This window comes from Pteronotus mesoamericanus, unplaced genomic scaffold (genome assembly GCF_021234165.1).
Source record: "Pteronotus mesoamericanus isolate MK-2021 breed Mesoamerican mustached bat unplaced genomic scaffold, CSHL_Meso_final scaffold_54, whole genome shotgun sequence".
Lineage (NCBI taxonomy): Eukaryota > Metazoa > Chordata > Mammalia > Chiroptera > Mormoopidae > Pteronotus > Pteronotus mesoamericanus.
The window spans coordinates 34,362,501-34,379,224 of record NW_026555321.1 but is presented as its reverse complement, the minus strand read 5'-3'; the positions used below and the strand labels follow the sequence as shown (position 1 = coordinate 34,379,224).

At 37.6% G+C, this 16,724-nt stretch overlaps 1 protein-coding gene across 1 annotated transcript in view; it reads left to right on the top strand.

Annotated features, from left to right (window-relative positions):
• Nucleotides 1-16,724, top strand: part of GRM7 (glutamate metabotropic receptor 7) — an 858,034-nt gene that overhangs the window by 545,809 nt on the left and 295,501 nt on the right. The window contains exon 6 of the mRNA XM_054595612.1: nt 15,824-16,024. Within this exon, the coding sequence (XP_054451587.1) occupies nt 15,824-16,024 (201 nt within the window). The remainder of the gene's footprint in view (nt 1-15,823; nt 16,025-16,724) is intronic.

Here is a 16,724-nt window from a genome sequence, read left to right as displayed (position 1 = left end):
CCCTGCAGTGCCTAAGCCTGACTACTGAGGGCAGACTAACTAGATTCACAACTGAATGAAACAAACACAGACAGATTCCTGGAAGTCTTGAACAGTTGGACTGGTCAGATGGGGTCAATGTCTGATATCATCAGAAGCAGATCCAGAAAGAAAACACAGCAGTCTCCTACCATAGAAGTTCACACCACAAAATCAGGAAGTGAAGCCAGATCAATTTAAAAAGAAGTAAAAAAGAAGAGTCTCACAAATAATGGGTAGACAAAGAAACACTCCCCATTAGAAAGAAAGGAGGAATCTCCAGAAAGAGAACTAAATGAAATAGAGGAAAGTAAATTTTCAAATATTGACTTCAAAACAATAGTTTTAAAGAAGCTCAATAGGCTCAATGAGCTCAGAGAGAATTACCAAAAACTAGAGGGAAACTACAAGGTACTTATTGCAAACTATATCAGCATGAAAAAGGATATAGAAACTTATCAACAAGAAGCAGAGGAAGTGAAGAATACAATTTCTGATTTGAAAAACACATTAAAAGGAATCCAAAGCAGGCTAGATGAAGCAGAGGAACAAATCAGTGAGCTGGTTGACAAGGTAGAAAAAAGGTCCCAGAAAGAGCAAGAAAATGAAAAAAGACTGAAAAAGAATGAACAGGCCTTTAGGGAAATGCAAGACAACCTGAAACGTAATAATATCTGAATAATAGGGATAACAGAAGGAGAAGAGGAGGAAGAGATAGAAAACTTGTTTGAAAAAGTAATGATGGAAAAGTTCCCTAATTGGAGGGGAGAAAAAGTCACACAAGTCCAGGAAGCACAGAGGGTTCCATTCAAGAGGAACCCAATGAGGCCCACTCCAAGACACATCATAATCAAAATGGCAAATAACAAAGGCAAAGAGAGAATCCTAAGCAAGGGAAAAACAGGTAGTAACATACAAGGGAACTCCAATATAGCAAGTAGCTGACTTCTAAACAGAAATACTATAAGCCAGAAGGGAATGGCATGAAATATTTCAAATAATGAAAAGCAAAGGCCTGCAATCAAGACTGCTCTACTCAGCAAGGCTCTCAATTAAAATAGGAAGAGAAATAAGGAGTTTCCCAGACAAAAGAAGGGTAAAAGAATACACCTCCACCAAACCAGCACTGCAAGATATGCTAAAGGCACTTCTTTAAGAAGATGGAGAAAAAGAGTGAGAAAGAGAGGATCACAGGTACAAAAGGAAAAAATGAATAAGTACATAGAAATAATAACTTTAAATGTAAATGGATTAAATGCTCCAATCAAAGGATATAAGGTAGCTGAATGGATAAGAACCCATGGCCTACACATATGGTGCCTATAAGAGACCCACTTCAGAACAAAGGACCTACACAGACTGAAAATAAAGGGATGGAAAAAATATTCCAAGATAATGGATAGGAATAAAAAAGGGTAGCAATGCTTATATCAGACAAAATAGCTTTCAAAACAAAGGCCATAAAAAGAGACCCAGAAGGGCACTTCATAATACTCAAAGGAAGGATCCACCAAGAAGATATAAACATTGCAAATCTGTATGCCCCCAAAATAGGAGCACCCAAATATATAAGGAAAATCTTGGAGGACTTCAAGAAAGATATAGACAGCAACACACTGATAATAGGGGATTTTAACACCCCACTGTCAACAATGGATAGACCTTCCAAACAAAATATCAATAAGGATATTGCAGCATTGAACAATACCCTACATTAAGTGTATTTAACTGACATATATAGAATATTTCATCCCAAAGAAAGAACGCACACATTCTTTTCAAATGCACATGGGACATTTTCAAAGATAGACCACGTCATAAGACACAAAACAAGCATCAACAAATTCAGGAAAATTGAAATCATAAAAGAATTTTTCTCAAAACACAAGGTCTTGAAACTAGAAACCAACCTCAAGGGAAAAACTCAAAAACATTCAAACTCATAGAGACTGAATAACATGCTATTAAACAATGAATGAATCAATAATGAGATCAAAGAAGAAATCAAAAAGCTTCTAGAAACAAATGAAAATGAACACACAACAGTCCAAAACCTATGGGACACAGTGAAGTCAGTCCTGAGAGGGAACTTTATAGCAATACAGGCCTACTAAAAAAAGATAGAAACATTTCAAATAAATGACCTAATCCTACATCTTCAAGAGCTGGAGAAACAACAACAACAACAAAAAACCCAGAGTGAATAGAAGGAAGAAAATAATCAAGATCAGAGGAGAATTGAATTACATAGAGTGAGGGGGGTACCTTGTTCCCCAGAGTCCCCCGGAGTCATCACAGATGAAGGAAACAAAATAAGTCATTCCAGAAACTTCTTGATCTTTGAGGAAAAGGGGGTGGTAATTCTCTTAAATGGCTTTTAATGAGAATGATATGCACAGGAGTATATAGCATGCATGCAGAGCTCATCACTAAATGTCAAAAGGCTATGATTGAAGGAACAGAGATTTTCCTCAGGTCAAGGTATGGTAGGCAAGGTGGTGCCCATTCGGTCCTGAAATCTAGGAAACTGATCACATTCTGTGCTTGGACGCCAAAACATCAGTACTCATTAACTTGAGGGCATCCTTAGCAAAGTAAGTTTCATAGGATTTCATGCATTCCTTCTCCAGTCCTAATTGTCCCTGGGGAACCACCTGATCGAGATTAGGGTTGTACCTGCCTCTAGTATTGTTTCAAGCCTGAACTAGACAGTTGGAGCAGAGCAGTCAACAGATAAGGAGACTTCTTTCATATAGAATGAAGACTCTGGCAATGACAAAGCCGAGGGGTGAGGGTCTTTTTCCCCTTCTCTGCACCCCCCAAGTCCTTCCCTGATGGCCCCTTTGTGACAGTGCCTGTCTTAGGTTGCCCCTGCCATCACGTGGTCTTACCCATCATTGACTAACCAGTCATCCTCCAGGGCCAGGCAGGGTGATGAGAGGGAGGAAGGGGTGCAGCCCCTGCCAAGAGGACAGGTTTTGTCTCCTCAGTGGCCTATTTTCCCAAGACCTCCTTGCTCAGCTCCAGCCTTGCAGCGCTCTATCCTGTGCTCGAGGCTACAGTCCTTAAAACCAGGCAGGACAGTTCCCAACAACAGAGACACAAAGAACAATCCAAATGATCAATAAATCCAGGAGCTGGTTCTTTGAAAAGATAAACAAAATTGACAAGCCTTTAGCAGACTCATCAAGAAAAAAAAGGGAGAGGACCCAAATAAATAATATCAAAAATGAAAGCGGAGAAATAACAACTGAAACCACAGAAATACAAAGGATTGTAAGAAAATACTATGAACAGTTATATGCAAAGATATTTGATAACCAGGGTGAAATGGACAAATTTCTGGAAAATATAACCTTCTAACACTGAATGAAGAAGAAGCAGGAAGCTGAACAGACCAATAACATATGGTGAAATTGAAGCAGTAATCAAAAAACTCCCGGCACACAAAAGCCCTGGATCAGACAATTTCACAGGAGAATTTTACAAAAAATTTAGGGAAGAGTTAAATCTTGTCCTTCTCAGGCTATTCCAAAAAATCCAAGAAGAGGGAATACTCCCAAACTCTTTTTATGAGGCCAGCATCACACTAATCCCAAAATCAGATAAAGGCACAACAAAGAAAGAAAACTACAGGCCAATGTCACTGCTGAACATAGACGCTAAAATCCTCAACAGAATACTGGCAAACCACATCCAGCAATACATTATTAAAAAGATCACCCCACCATGATCAATTGGGATTCATCCCAGGGATGCAAGGATGGTTGATTTTCGCAAATCAATAAATGTAATACATCATATAGACAAAAATAAAGACAAAAATCACATGATCATATCAATATATAAGGAAAAAGCATTTGGTAAGTTATAGCATCCATTTATGATAAAAACACTCAGCAAAGTGGGAATAAAGGGGGGATACCTCAACATAATAAAGGCCATATATGAAAAAACTACAGCCAACATCATATGCAATGGGCAAAAACTAAAAGCTTTCCTGCTAAGATCATGAACAAGACAAGGATGTCTGCTTTCACCACTTCTATTCAACATATTATGGGAAGTCCTAGCCACAGTGATCAGACAAGAAAAAGAAATAAAAGGCATCCAAATTGGAAAGAAGAAAGTAAAACTGTCACTGTTTGCAGAAGACATGATAGTATACATATAAAACCCCATAGAATCCACCAAAAAACTATTCGACCTTATTAGTGAATTTGGCAAAAGAGTGGGATACAAAGTCAATATTCAGAAATTGAAGGCATTTTTGTATACCAGAAATGAAATATCAGAAGCAGAAATCAGGGGGAAAAAACTCATTTGCTATAGCAACAAGAAAAAGTACCTAAGAACAAACTTAACCAAGGAGGTAAAAGACCTGTACTCAGAAAACTACACAACACTGAAGAAAGAAATTAAGGAAGACAAATAAATGGAAGCATATACCGTGTTCATGGACTGGAAGGATTAACATCATCAAAATGTCCATACTACGTAAAGCAATTTATAGATTCAAAGCAATTTCTATTAAAATACCAATGATGTATTTCACAGATATAGAACAAACATTTCAAAAATGTATATGGGACCATAAATGACTCCGAATAGCTGCAGCAATTTTGAGAAAGAAGAACAAAGTAGAAGAGACCACAATACCTGACATCAAACTATGTTACAAGTCCACTTTAATCAAAGCAGTCTGGTACTGGAATAAGAACAGACACAGAGATCAATGGAACATAACAGGGAGCACAGGAATAAACCCATGTCTCTATGATCAATTAATATTTGACAAAGGGGTCAGAAACTTAAAATGGAGTAAAAATATCCTCTTCAACAAATGGTGTTGGGGGAGTCAAACAGCTACCTGCAAGAAATTGAAATTTGACTACCAACTTACACCATACACAAAAGTAAACTCAATGGATAAAAGACTTAAATGTAAATCACGACACCATAAAAGTCCTAGAGGAGAATATAGGCAGGAAACTATCAGATGTCCCACACAGCATTTTCACTGATATGTCCCCCTAGAACAAAGGACATAAAGGAAAGAATAAACAAATAGGACTTCATCAAAATAAGAACCTTCTGCATGGCTAAAGAAAACAAGAGCAAAATGAAAAGGGAGCCAACTGTATGGGAAAATATATTTGCCAACGATACCTCAGACAGGGGTTTGATCTCCAAAATATGTAAAGAACTCACATGACTCCACTCCAGGAAGACAAATGATCCAGTTAAATAATGGGCAAAACACCTAAACAGACACTTCTCCAAGGAGGACATACACAAGGCCCAGAGACATATGAAAGGATGCTCAGCATCACTAGCCATCAGAGAAATGCAAATTAAAACCACAATGAGATACCACTTCACACTGGTTAGAATGGCCATCATAAACAGATCAACAAACAACAAGTGCTGGCGAAGTTGTGGATAAAAGGGAACCCTAGTACACTGTTGGTGGGAATGCAGACTGGTGCAGCCACTGTGGAAAACAGTTTGGAATTTTGTCAAAAACTAACACTGGAACTGCCTTTTGACCCAGCCATTCCACTGCTGGGATTATATGCTAAGAATCCCAAAACACCAATTCAAAAGAACCTATGCACCCCAATATTCATAGCAGCACAATTTACAATAACCAAGTGCTGGAAACAACCTAAGTGCCCATCAGTAAATGAGTGGATCAAAAAAACTATGGTACATTTACACAATGGAATACTACACAGCAAAAGAAAGAAAGAGCTACTACCCTTCATAGCAGTATGGATGGAACTGGAGAGTACTATGCTAAGCGAAATAAACAAGAGCATGAAAGACAAATACCTTATGATCTCACTTAAAAGTAGAACCTAATCAGTAAAACAAACAAGCAAGAAAAATATAACCAGCAACATTGAAAGAAAAAACAAACCAACGGTAATGAGAGGCAAGGAGGGAGGTGGGTAACGGAGAAAAGAAAGGGACAGGTCAAATCAAGGAACAGGTATAAAGGACACATGAACAAAGCCAAAGTGGAGCAGGATTGAGGGTGGGAGGTGGGGGTGGTGGGGCAGGGGAAAGTGCTGGTGGGAAAATGGAGACAAATGTATTAGAAAAATAAAAATAGTAAAAAAGAAACTCTTGTTTGAGAATCATATCAACTTTATTTCTCATCAGGTATGAATATGATTAGTGCTCAATATGAAGGAATGTATCTATTTTATTTTTGAGTGACCACGACTAAATGGTCAAAAGTAAAAATGGAGAGATGTGTATACATTTGTATGTTTTTGTTTTGTGTAAAATGAATCTTGCCTTCAAAAAGAAAGGTAACAAAACATTCTCTTCACCTTTACTTGAGTAACTTAGTGGAAACCAGTGGAAGCAATGATAAGTAGAGTCTTTGGGCACTTAAGAACCCAGCTGAAGAGAATGATCCCAAATAGCATGGTGTGTTGCTATTTTCTCCCAGACTTGGCCTGCAATCTTCTGATCACCTGAATTAAACTCTCCATCTCAGCTGTCACTGTCCAGGAGGGGAGGATCGTAACCGTTCTATTCTACTCTTTTAAGGAAGCTACTTGCTTGTTACTTTATTTCCCTTTCCAGGATATTCATTCATTTCTCCATACTTCATTAAACACTCATTTAGTGGATGTCCACTACATTTCAGGCCCTGTTTTGTGTTTTGGGCATATAGCAATGTTTAAGACTTAAACCTGCCTCTGGGGAGCCTGGCATATATAAGGTATATTCATTTCCCTCCTTTTTTTTTCCAGTCACTAGAACTAGATGCACAGCCCAAATGGAACTAAACACTGGCTTTTTCTTTTTCTATGAGTTTCATTTGGACTGATGATTCTGAGTCCTTTCAAACCCTCCAGGGGGATGAATTCCTTTATGCCTTTTCTCGGTGTCTCAGAAGGCAAAGGGTCAGGGTGCCAGTGAGACGAAGTCAGTCCAACCCCACGACATGCCTACATTGCTTCCAGGAAGGGACATGAGACCACAGGAGTCAGAAGTCCCTGCCCATGTGCCATAGCCTCTGCAATATGTGTGCCCTTTCATAAATGTCTGAGAAGCAGAATCACCCTGCAAGACGTGAGATGAGAGATGGAAGTTCTGCTTTTCCACAGCAGTGTTTCAGTGGAGCTGTGACATGACAGAGTATGAAAGGGCTCCATATTTATATCTGTATCACTCATCTCTATTAGAGTATCGAGAACAGAGTAGGTGTCACTTAAAAGCAACTTCATCTCCTTTACTGCCTTCCTGCCTATTTCCCTTTTTCTTAACCCCAATATTCTTCTTTTTGTTCTTTTTCTTTGTTCTTCCTTCTTCTTCCTTCTTCATACTTTTTTTTCTCTTCTTTAATTTTTATAGCATCATGTGATCTTTCAAAGAAAGACAAAAGCTGAGAGAACAGTATGATGAATGCCCAGAATCTCAATGTACGTATAAATGAATCACAACAGTGTTCAATACATGGCCAATTTATTTTCACATATACCCCATACATGTTCCTCTCTCACAACTGGCCAATTTGAAGTAAATTTTAACATTTATTTTTTCACTAAATACTTCAGTATGCATCTCTAAAAGACAAATGCCCTTAAAAACATATAACACAAACACATGCAGAAACCAACAAAACCAACAGTTGCTCATTATCATCAAATAGCCTCACTTTTCTCATGAATATGTTTATACTGTTAGTTTGTTCACATGTGGATCTAAACAAAGTGTGCACACAACATTTTTGGTATATCCAAGTCTTTTTTAAATCTAAAAATATCCCTCTTTATTTTTATTTTTTGCCAATTATTTGTTAAAGAATACAGCTTATTGCTATTTCTGTAGAATTTCTCACCTTTGGATTTTGCTGATTGTATTTCTGAAGTGTTGATTTACATGTTTCTCTATTTTCTGTATTTCCTATAAATCAGTTGATAGATCCAGAAGCTTGATCAGATTAAGGGCTCTCTCTCTCTCTCTCTCTCTCTCTGAGACACACACACATGCACACAATCATTTTCTAAGCTAAATTACTTGCTAATGTCTAAAGCAAAAGGAGAAGGAGAAGGATGGAGGACAGGGTGGGAGAAGTGGAATAGAAAAAAGAAAAGACTAAGCAATGGTTCCAGTGTTGTTGCCTTGACCTGTTCACTATAAAATTCCCACCAGCCTTTCTCCTCATGGTTTTAGCAGCTATTGCTGACAATTGTGCAGACCCATTACTACATCTGGTATCTAAATGCATTTTGAATAAATTTTTTCATTAATATTCTGAAAGTTCCACCTGAATACAACTCCTGGAATAACATAAACAGCATTTCAGAGGCCAAAACTCCATTTTAAATAGATTTGGCTAGAGAATGTATTAAAAGAATAGGCACCCGTAACAGTATTATGTTTATTTAATCTTTAAATCAGCTCTGGAAAGGATACTTCGCCAATGATTTTTAGTTTGCATAGAAGAAGCAACCAAAACCTGTATAAGCAGAAATTTAGCTTAAGAATCAGAGAAGAGAAAAATCTGTGAGAAATGGAAACTGAATCTTGGCACTTCTTTAAGAAAACACATCCTTTTCTTGTTTGTCTTCGCAATTTTCCTTGTGGGTTTCAGGAGCACTGCCGCTTACCTTTGCTGAGCTGGTTGACATTACCTACATCAGACTGTTGTTGGCCTTGGCTGAGTCACTCAGAACACCCTCCACACTTTGGGGGGTGTGAACATTGGGGCTGAGACATTCTTCCCTTTCAATCTCGTGCTCTCTGTGCATTGTATGAAACTTAACCCCACCCTGCCCTGCCCCACCACAGACATGCTTACTCACTGCATGTATCTTTACTTGCACTTAACCTGGAAATTGGAAATGGAATTGCAGAAGAAAACTCAGTTTTAAGTAACAATTAAGTAGCTCCCCAGGAAGCTTCCTGCATAGAAAATGGCTAGATATTTTTTTCTCCCTTAGCAGTCCTGTTTCTGAATTTATAGCACCATTTAATGTGCATCCATTGCAGAACATTAGTATGTTAAAGGTTAAATTGCAACAAAATTTTGGCCGTCAGGGTAGAAGATCAGTTGGTACGTCATCTGCCATTCTTGATTTATTTTCTTCATTCTTTTGCAAGGCTTTTAGGTGATTTTTCTGGATATTAACTGTTCCACTCGAGGGGACATCAGGGAAGAAACATCCATTTCCTCCTTGCAGTGGGGATAAGAGGATATAAAAATCATGATTACCATGAATTTTGAGATTATTTTGGCTCTAAAGTTATGTTGAAAATAAAAAGATTAGAAAGGAAAGACTCCCAGTTCATTGCTTTCTGTGTGCATACTTGGAAGAAACCATTTACCTAAGTTTCTATAATGTATAGTTAAGTGACAGAGAGGCAGGAAATGGATGGCCAATGGAAAAAAAAAAAACAATAGTACTTAACCAAGAGGGTGCTGTGAGATTTAAAGGTTAAATTATGCAGAGTGTTTAGCACAGGGCATGGTGCACAGAAAATATTCAGCGAACACATGCTGCCCACAGCACCGTGGACACGAACCCTGTCATTCTTTGCAGGAGCTGCTCATCCCATTGAACTCTCGTTCGGCCTCACCTACAAACAGATGCACAACAATATTATGGGGTTTTGACTCAACCCAAATATCTGACTTTCCCTCTACTGTTATTCCTTGTAGGCTGTGTGTTTATACTCTGAGATTCTATAAATGTGGGCACCATAAAAGATGGGAACAAAGTAAATTTTTATAAATACATAATTTTATTTTACCGTTCACATTCATCTCATAAAAAGAAATGAATACCTATGAAGGGAAAAAAAAGTTATCCAGTAAACTGAGTTATTTATGTTTGAATTATGGGACTGCAGTAGCATCTTAATAAGGCTTGCCGGGTAACAGCAGAACTTTCATGTATCCTGCCATGTTTGCTACACTCCAGGATATCCGCCCTGCTGTCCCCGCATCCCCTTTATCCAGATCCTAGCCAGTTTGTCACAACCGAAATATACCCTCAGTCTAACTTCAGATCTCCTGTGGCATATTCTTTTCTTGTTTATTAGGGGTATTTATCATTGGCAATAGATCCAAGCATTAGTATCTTAGTTAATTATATACAGTAACGCTCAGTACTTCAGCCTCAAGAAATATTTAAGATTGAGGCTTCGTACTCAATAAAATAAAATTTGTTGAAATCAAGGTTTAAAAGCACAGTCAGCACAAGCTTGCATAATTTCAGAGAGGTCTTCCCAAAGCACATAGCTTCAATTAATATGTGAAATACAAATAAAAATTACAAATTTTCACTCCTTGGAAACATATGGTAAGCATTGGGCCAGTTCACATCCGCTGAACCTTTCTGCTATGTTTTTAAGTCTGCATTGGCAAACCTCCTTGATGTGTTTCCTGCCTACCTCCCACTCTATCCCTTTCTTTTGGCTTCCCCATTGAAATATTAATATTAATAATTCCAAATACACATATTCTCACATTTTTATGCCTTCCCCCAAGAGATGTCTTATGCATGCATGTTAACTAAGGCATATATTCTGAGAAAGCAATATGTTAAAATGGGCAAGGTAAGCAGGTCCTTCCAAGAGAAATCCTCTCCTGCAGAATGAACACTAAAAATCCTGGTAGTGAAAGTTTACGGGCTATTCTTATGTAGTGCAGCTGACAATGTATGAAAGAGACGGTTAAACGAGTGTGAATTTTTAAGATAAATACTACACTCTTTGGGTAAAAATAACAATGGAGCAGAAAATCAGGAGACTTCAAAAGGTAAGCATCTTTGCAGGATAGAAAATTAAAAGATAATCCTTCCTGGTTCCCCTCATTTTATCCAAACCCCAGACTCTCTCCTGGGAAACCTGATGAAAAGGATGACCTTTATCCAAGGAAAGAATATAATGACATCTCAGTTAATCAGAAAGATTGAAAGAATGAGCTATTAACTGAGAATAAAAGGAGAATGCATTTTTTTCCTTCTTCAATCTATGTTAAAATATTTTTTAAAACTGCATTTCACTTTTTTCTTCCGGTGGTTGGGAGAGTTTGGGACATACTTAATGTTAGTCCCTTAGGATGTTGTACAGTGTTGTCTGGATACGAAGTGTAGTATTCCAATCAACTTGGAAAATATTTGGCTAACTCATACTTCTGTTGTACTTTCATATCTCTAACACATTTTTGTTCTGCTGTTGTTTTTATACTGTGTAATTTCCTCAGAACCACAAAATGACTAGAGTAACTGCAGGGTGTGTGTACATGTGTGGCGTGTGAGTTTGCGTGCTGCTTTTGATATAATTGAGTCTATCTCTTTTGAAGAGCAAATAAACTTTTTCAGGAGTTCCCCAGTAAACTTCTTTCTTCCATCTCCTTGGCTAGAATTGTGTACCATGCCTGTTCCTAAATTAACCCTTGTGAAGGAAATTGGTTTGTCTTAAGTCAGAATTGGCCCTGGCTGGGTCGCTCAGTTGGTTAGCGTGGCGTCCTCATGTGCCAAGGTTGCAGATTGAATCCCCTGTCTAGTCACATACAAGGAGCAGCCAATGACCATATAAATAAGTGGAACAACAAGTCCATGTTTCTTTCTCTTTATCTCTCTCAAAAAAATCAGAATTGACTCAGTGGGGCTCTAGAGAGTAGAGAGATCCATAAGCTCTCACACTTAGAGTAGGATTCCAGTGTCTAGAGAATCAGATTTCTGTTAGGGGAGGAGGGGCAGGGTGGTAAATGAGTAACCAGAGACTCTGATCTGGCAAACAGTTGTCTGCCATAGTAGAAGTAAAGTTAAATGTGCTTTTAATTTTTTTTTTTATTGATTGATTTTAAAGTGAGAGAGAAAGGAGGAGAGAGAAAAAGAGAGAGAAACATCAGCACGTTGTTCCACCTATCCATGCTCTCATTGGGTGATTCTTGTATGTTCCCTGACCAGGGATTGAACCTGAACCTTGGCGTATCGGGACAACACCCCAACCAACTGAACTACCAGCCATGACTAAACTTATTTTATTAATTAATTAATTAATTAATTTTTAATTTTAATGAACTTGCCACTTCTGATTTTCTTGATGTAATGGTACATTTTTCTAGTCCCAGTATCCCTTAAGTCTTACAGCCTTTGATATGCTAAGGCACCCAATGACTCTCCAAAACAGGGATAAAGCCTGCAGTGTTTCGCAAATAATAAAATGTTTCATTATTTAAAATATTGTGATTACTTTTTGAGGCATTCTCTCTGGAATAAATGTCTTTATGAATGCAGTTTAGAAACTGCTCCCCTGACTTATTAGCCTGAACCCATTTCACAGTATATATTTTATAATGGTCATAATGCCTTCAAGATTGCCTCTTTAAGTATGATAAACCATAGGAGAAATTTGTAATGTAGCAGGTTATAAAGTGAATATTAGAAAATGAATTGCCTTATAAAATAATATAGTAAAATGTTAATGTGAGAACCCAGATGGTGGTGGACTGAAAAGTTCTTTTAAACTTGTACTATATTTAAATTTTTTGTGATAATTGAAAAATAACAAAAGAACACAACAAAACAAAGAATAGCTTTTTGTATATAACTGAATAGCTATAAGGGAAAAGAGAATTTTTTAAATTTGTTTCTCAGACTCTACCTAGAATATATTTTAAGTGGATCAAAGATATAACTTTTAAAAATAAAAGTTCTGGAAGAAAACATGGATCTTTTCTACTCTGAAAGTGGGGACATTTTTTTTTTCCAAACATGATTGAAAATTCAAAAGCCATAAGAAAAGAAAATGGTAACATATTTAGAAAAGCAATTTTTAAACTATTGAAATTTAACTAAAAATACCTAAAGTTAAAGAAAAATGACAATCTGGGGAAAGTAGTTTCAACTTAATCTGAAGGAGTTAATATGTTGAATTAATAAAAATACTTTTAAAAGTAGAGAAGGAAATGACCGACAGCTTTTTACAACAGTTGGCTATAGTATAGACTGTTTGCTGAAAAAGAAATACAATGTATTTTTTAGGGGAGATATTCGGTCTCCCCTAAAATAAGAAAAACGCAAACTAAATACACTGGTAGCATTTTTCACATACCTGATTGACGAATACCCAAGTTTGACAACACACTTGGGCAGTGAGATTGTGGGGAAATTAATACTCTCATCCTTTGTGGGAAAGCAAGATGGTGCAAATCCATTGTAAGGGCATTTGCCAATAAGTAGCAAAAACACATATAAGTTTACTTTTTAATAAAGCAACCCCACTTCTCAGAATCTATCACCAAAACCTTCAGACAAAAAGGCAGTTTTTAGAATGATTCTTAGACATGACTGTTATTCTAAAAATGTTACCTTCATACTATGGAATACAGTGAATGAATAATGATGTCATTAAAAATGAGGATTTTTTTCACCAGAGAGTTAGAGATGTATGAGTGTCAAGGTCAGAAAAAACCCTGTGGTCCTGGATTTGAATTGAAAGTAGCAGGAATTCATGATGAATTTTATCTTTAACAAAGATAAAATCCTTCTTTAAACACTGTAAATGTTTAAATAACTAGGTTAAATGTCTAGCAGTGAGCATAGGTTGACTGTTAGTTAAATGAGGCACATATAAAACACAGAAGTATCTGCCATATAAGATAGTGAGGTGTGCTCTGAAAGGAAAAATAAAAATTCAAGTAAATTTGGGAAATTCTGAATTTCTTCTTGGAAATTATAATTTTTATTAATAGCAAATGCTCTGAAAAAGTCTCCAGTAAATAAGTCTAAAAATATTTAACTGTCAGGAAACCTTTGTATCATAGAGGAATATATTAGGGTTGCAGAATTCCTATTGTGTCTTCACTACACAAATGTGCGATACGAACAATTTGGGGATTAGTGCTGTGAGAGTGGAATGCAATCTGCAGATAATTATTTGTCATAGAAGGACAAGAGATCCAAGGAGAGTTTCTGGTACCATGTACTAAATGAATGCATACTTTAATGCAATTCTTGTTTAGAATCTGCTAGATACTAAGTGTTTTGTTCAGTGTTGGAGATGAAAGAAGAAAAAAAAAAGGCCCTGACTGGTTAGGCTCAGTTGGTTGGGTGTCATCCTGAAAAACAAAAGGTCACCGGTTCAATTCCTAGTCAGGGCACATGCCTAGATTGTGGGCCTGGAGTGGGTCTGCTATGGGCCAGCCTACAGTATGTGGGTTCTTGACTTCCTGTAGGAAAGATTTTACAACACAAGTCCAGGTGACTCTGAAGGGTATGATTATGAATGCTGGGGACAGCGAAACAATGGAAGGGTTAGGGTGGAAGAAGAGACAGTCTTCTGGAGAGCCTGGGCGGTGCTCTGCTTTGGCTCCCTAAGAACATTATAGGAAAGAAGTGAGCCACGGCAGGGCTGCCGTCAGCCCACTGGGAGGTCAGAGCAAAGGGGGCCTTGGACACAGGATCAGAGGTAAGCCCAGGATGAGCTGCTGTTACCTGCTGCTCCCTTGTTTGCAAGTCTCAGGGGGACCCTTAGAATTTAGGAGGAAATTAAAAAAAAAAAAACATGCCCCCAAAAAGGACATGGGTCTGCTCTAGAGTGATCCAGCATTAATATCCTTTGTTTTGGGGGGGTTTTCTCTCTTCAGTGGGTGAAGATTTTAAAGGAGGATTACAGCAGAATATTCATCAGCTTTCCAAGTGTGTTTTTAATATTTTGATGCATGAAAATGAACATATCGGAGAGTTTGGGTTTATTTTTTGGTCAGCTTCACTGCTTTACTTTTATCTTGGGTCTGTCTGACTCGAATGGAGTTTTTGTTATTTGTTTACCTGACTTCATCTGTCCTTGGGTTTGGCTGGCACAAATGGCATTAATTGAGTCTCTGTTTTCTATTTTCCCCAACCAGGGTGATTTAAGCTATTTATTCTCTGGTGAGGGAGAAGCGGCACAAACTCTTTGCTACCAAGTGTCCTTGGTTAGGGTAGATAAGGTCTTGAGATTCACCAGCTGGCTATAAGTTGTTCAAATTGTTTGGCCTTGTTTAATTTTCTTTTCTCAATTTCCCCATTCTACTTGCCCATGAACTCTCTTAGCTTCTTGCCATCCTGCCTTATAGGCAATGGGGAGCCATTGAAGAATTTAGAGCATGGGGGTGAGGTGATTAGCTCTATAGATGGACATGAAGAAACAGATAAAGGGAGACATGTGACATTGCCTCCTGATGGAAGAAACACATAAATAGGGCATTGGGAGTGTGGCTGAAACTGCTCAGTGTTTCAGAGGTAGAATTGACAGAACTTGGCTCTTCATTAGTTGTATGTACATGGGAGTGGGTAGTGAGAGACAGGAAACAATGGTTTTCTAGCCCGAGTTTCTGAGTTGCCAGTAATTCCAACAATTGAGACAAAACAATACAGGAGGTGAAGTATATAGAAGAAAGTAATGAATTCAATGTGGAAATTCATTTGTTTTATATCATTTTCTTTTTGGGGTCTCAGCTTTCCAGAGTAAGGGGGCTTGGAAGATTTGAATGTGGAATCCCAGTGACCCCTCAGTTTTGTGGGACCACTATATTTTTAATAGAGTATTGGTGAATCCTTAGAGTTCTGCTTCTAAAGCTTATGTAATACTAATTGGAAATGTTAGTGTGATAGGCTCCAAAGTCAACTACTAAAAACCACCTAACATGGTAGTCACATGTAACTATGTGGCTTGTACTGTTGTATTCCTCAAAACATTGTTTGCTGTAAGCATATGAAAAGAAATACAAATTTAGACATTCTACTCAACACCAATCTTTGTGTGTGTTTCTTATTTTAATATGCAGGGCAGGAGAGAATTGGAAAAGATTCCAACTATGAGCAGGAGGGGAAAGTTCAGTTTGTGATTGATGCAGTCTATGCTATGGCCCATGCCCTGCATCACATGAACAAGGATCTCTGTGCTGACTACCGGGGCGTCTGTCCAGAGATGGAGCAAGCTGGGGGCAAGAAGTTGTTGAAGTACATTCGCAACGTTAATTTCAATGGTGAGTCTCCAAACATTCATGCTGTTAGAAATCCTGTGTTGGCATTCTTTTTCATAAGTTACATCTTGAATGATTATTTACTCTTCAATATGTGTCAAACCTGTTTGATTATATAATTTGGAATGGTTGAATCAATATATGAATGAGCGAGTAGTGAGTGAATGAATGAATAAATATTTAGGAGTTTGTCCTACTTTCCTTAAAATAAATTTTTATATGAAGTTAATTTTTTCCTCTGTGAACATAAATTGAGAACAGTGAAAAAACACACAAATTTATTAGTTATTGTACACTCTCTATGTGCAGTTATTTTTGCCTTCAGCCTTATGGTTTTTAGTCAAATACTGTCTTCCAAAATCACTTGCATTAATTTTTTTTTCTTCTTCACCCTCTTCAGTGTGATTCTGTTTTTAATTTGTAATATAGTTAGGTTTATTTATTACTGCATTGAATTTTGTTTTAAAATGTATGATGGTTAATTTTATGAGTCAGCTTGACTGGAAAAAAGGGATGCTCAGATAGCTGGTAAAACAGTATTTCTGGGTGTGTCTATGAGGGGGTTTCTGGAATTAAGTAAAGCAGAGGGCTTTCTCCAAAGTCGGTCCCTTCCTGAAGAGAACCAAAAGGCTGAAGAAGGGCAAATTCACTCTTTCTCTGCCTGGGCTGAGACATCCATCTCTTTCTGCCCTCAGGCACAGGT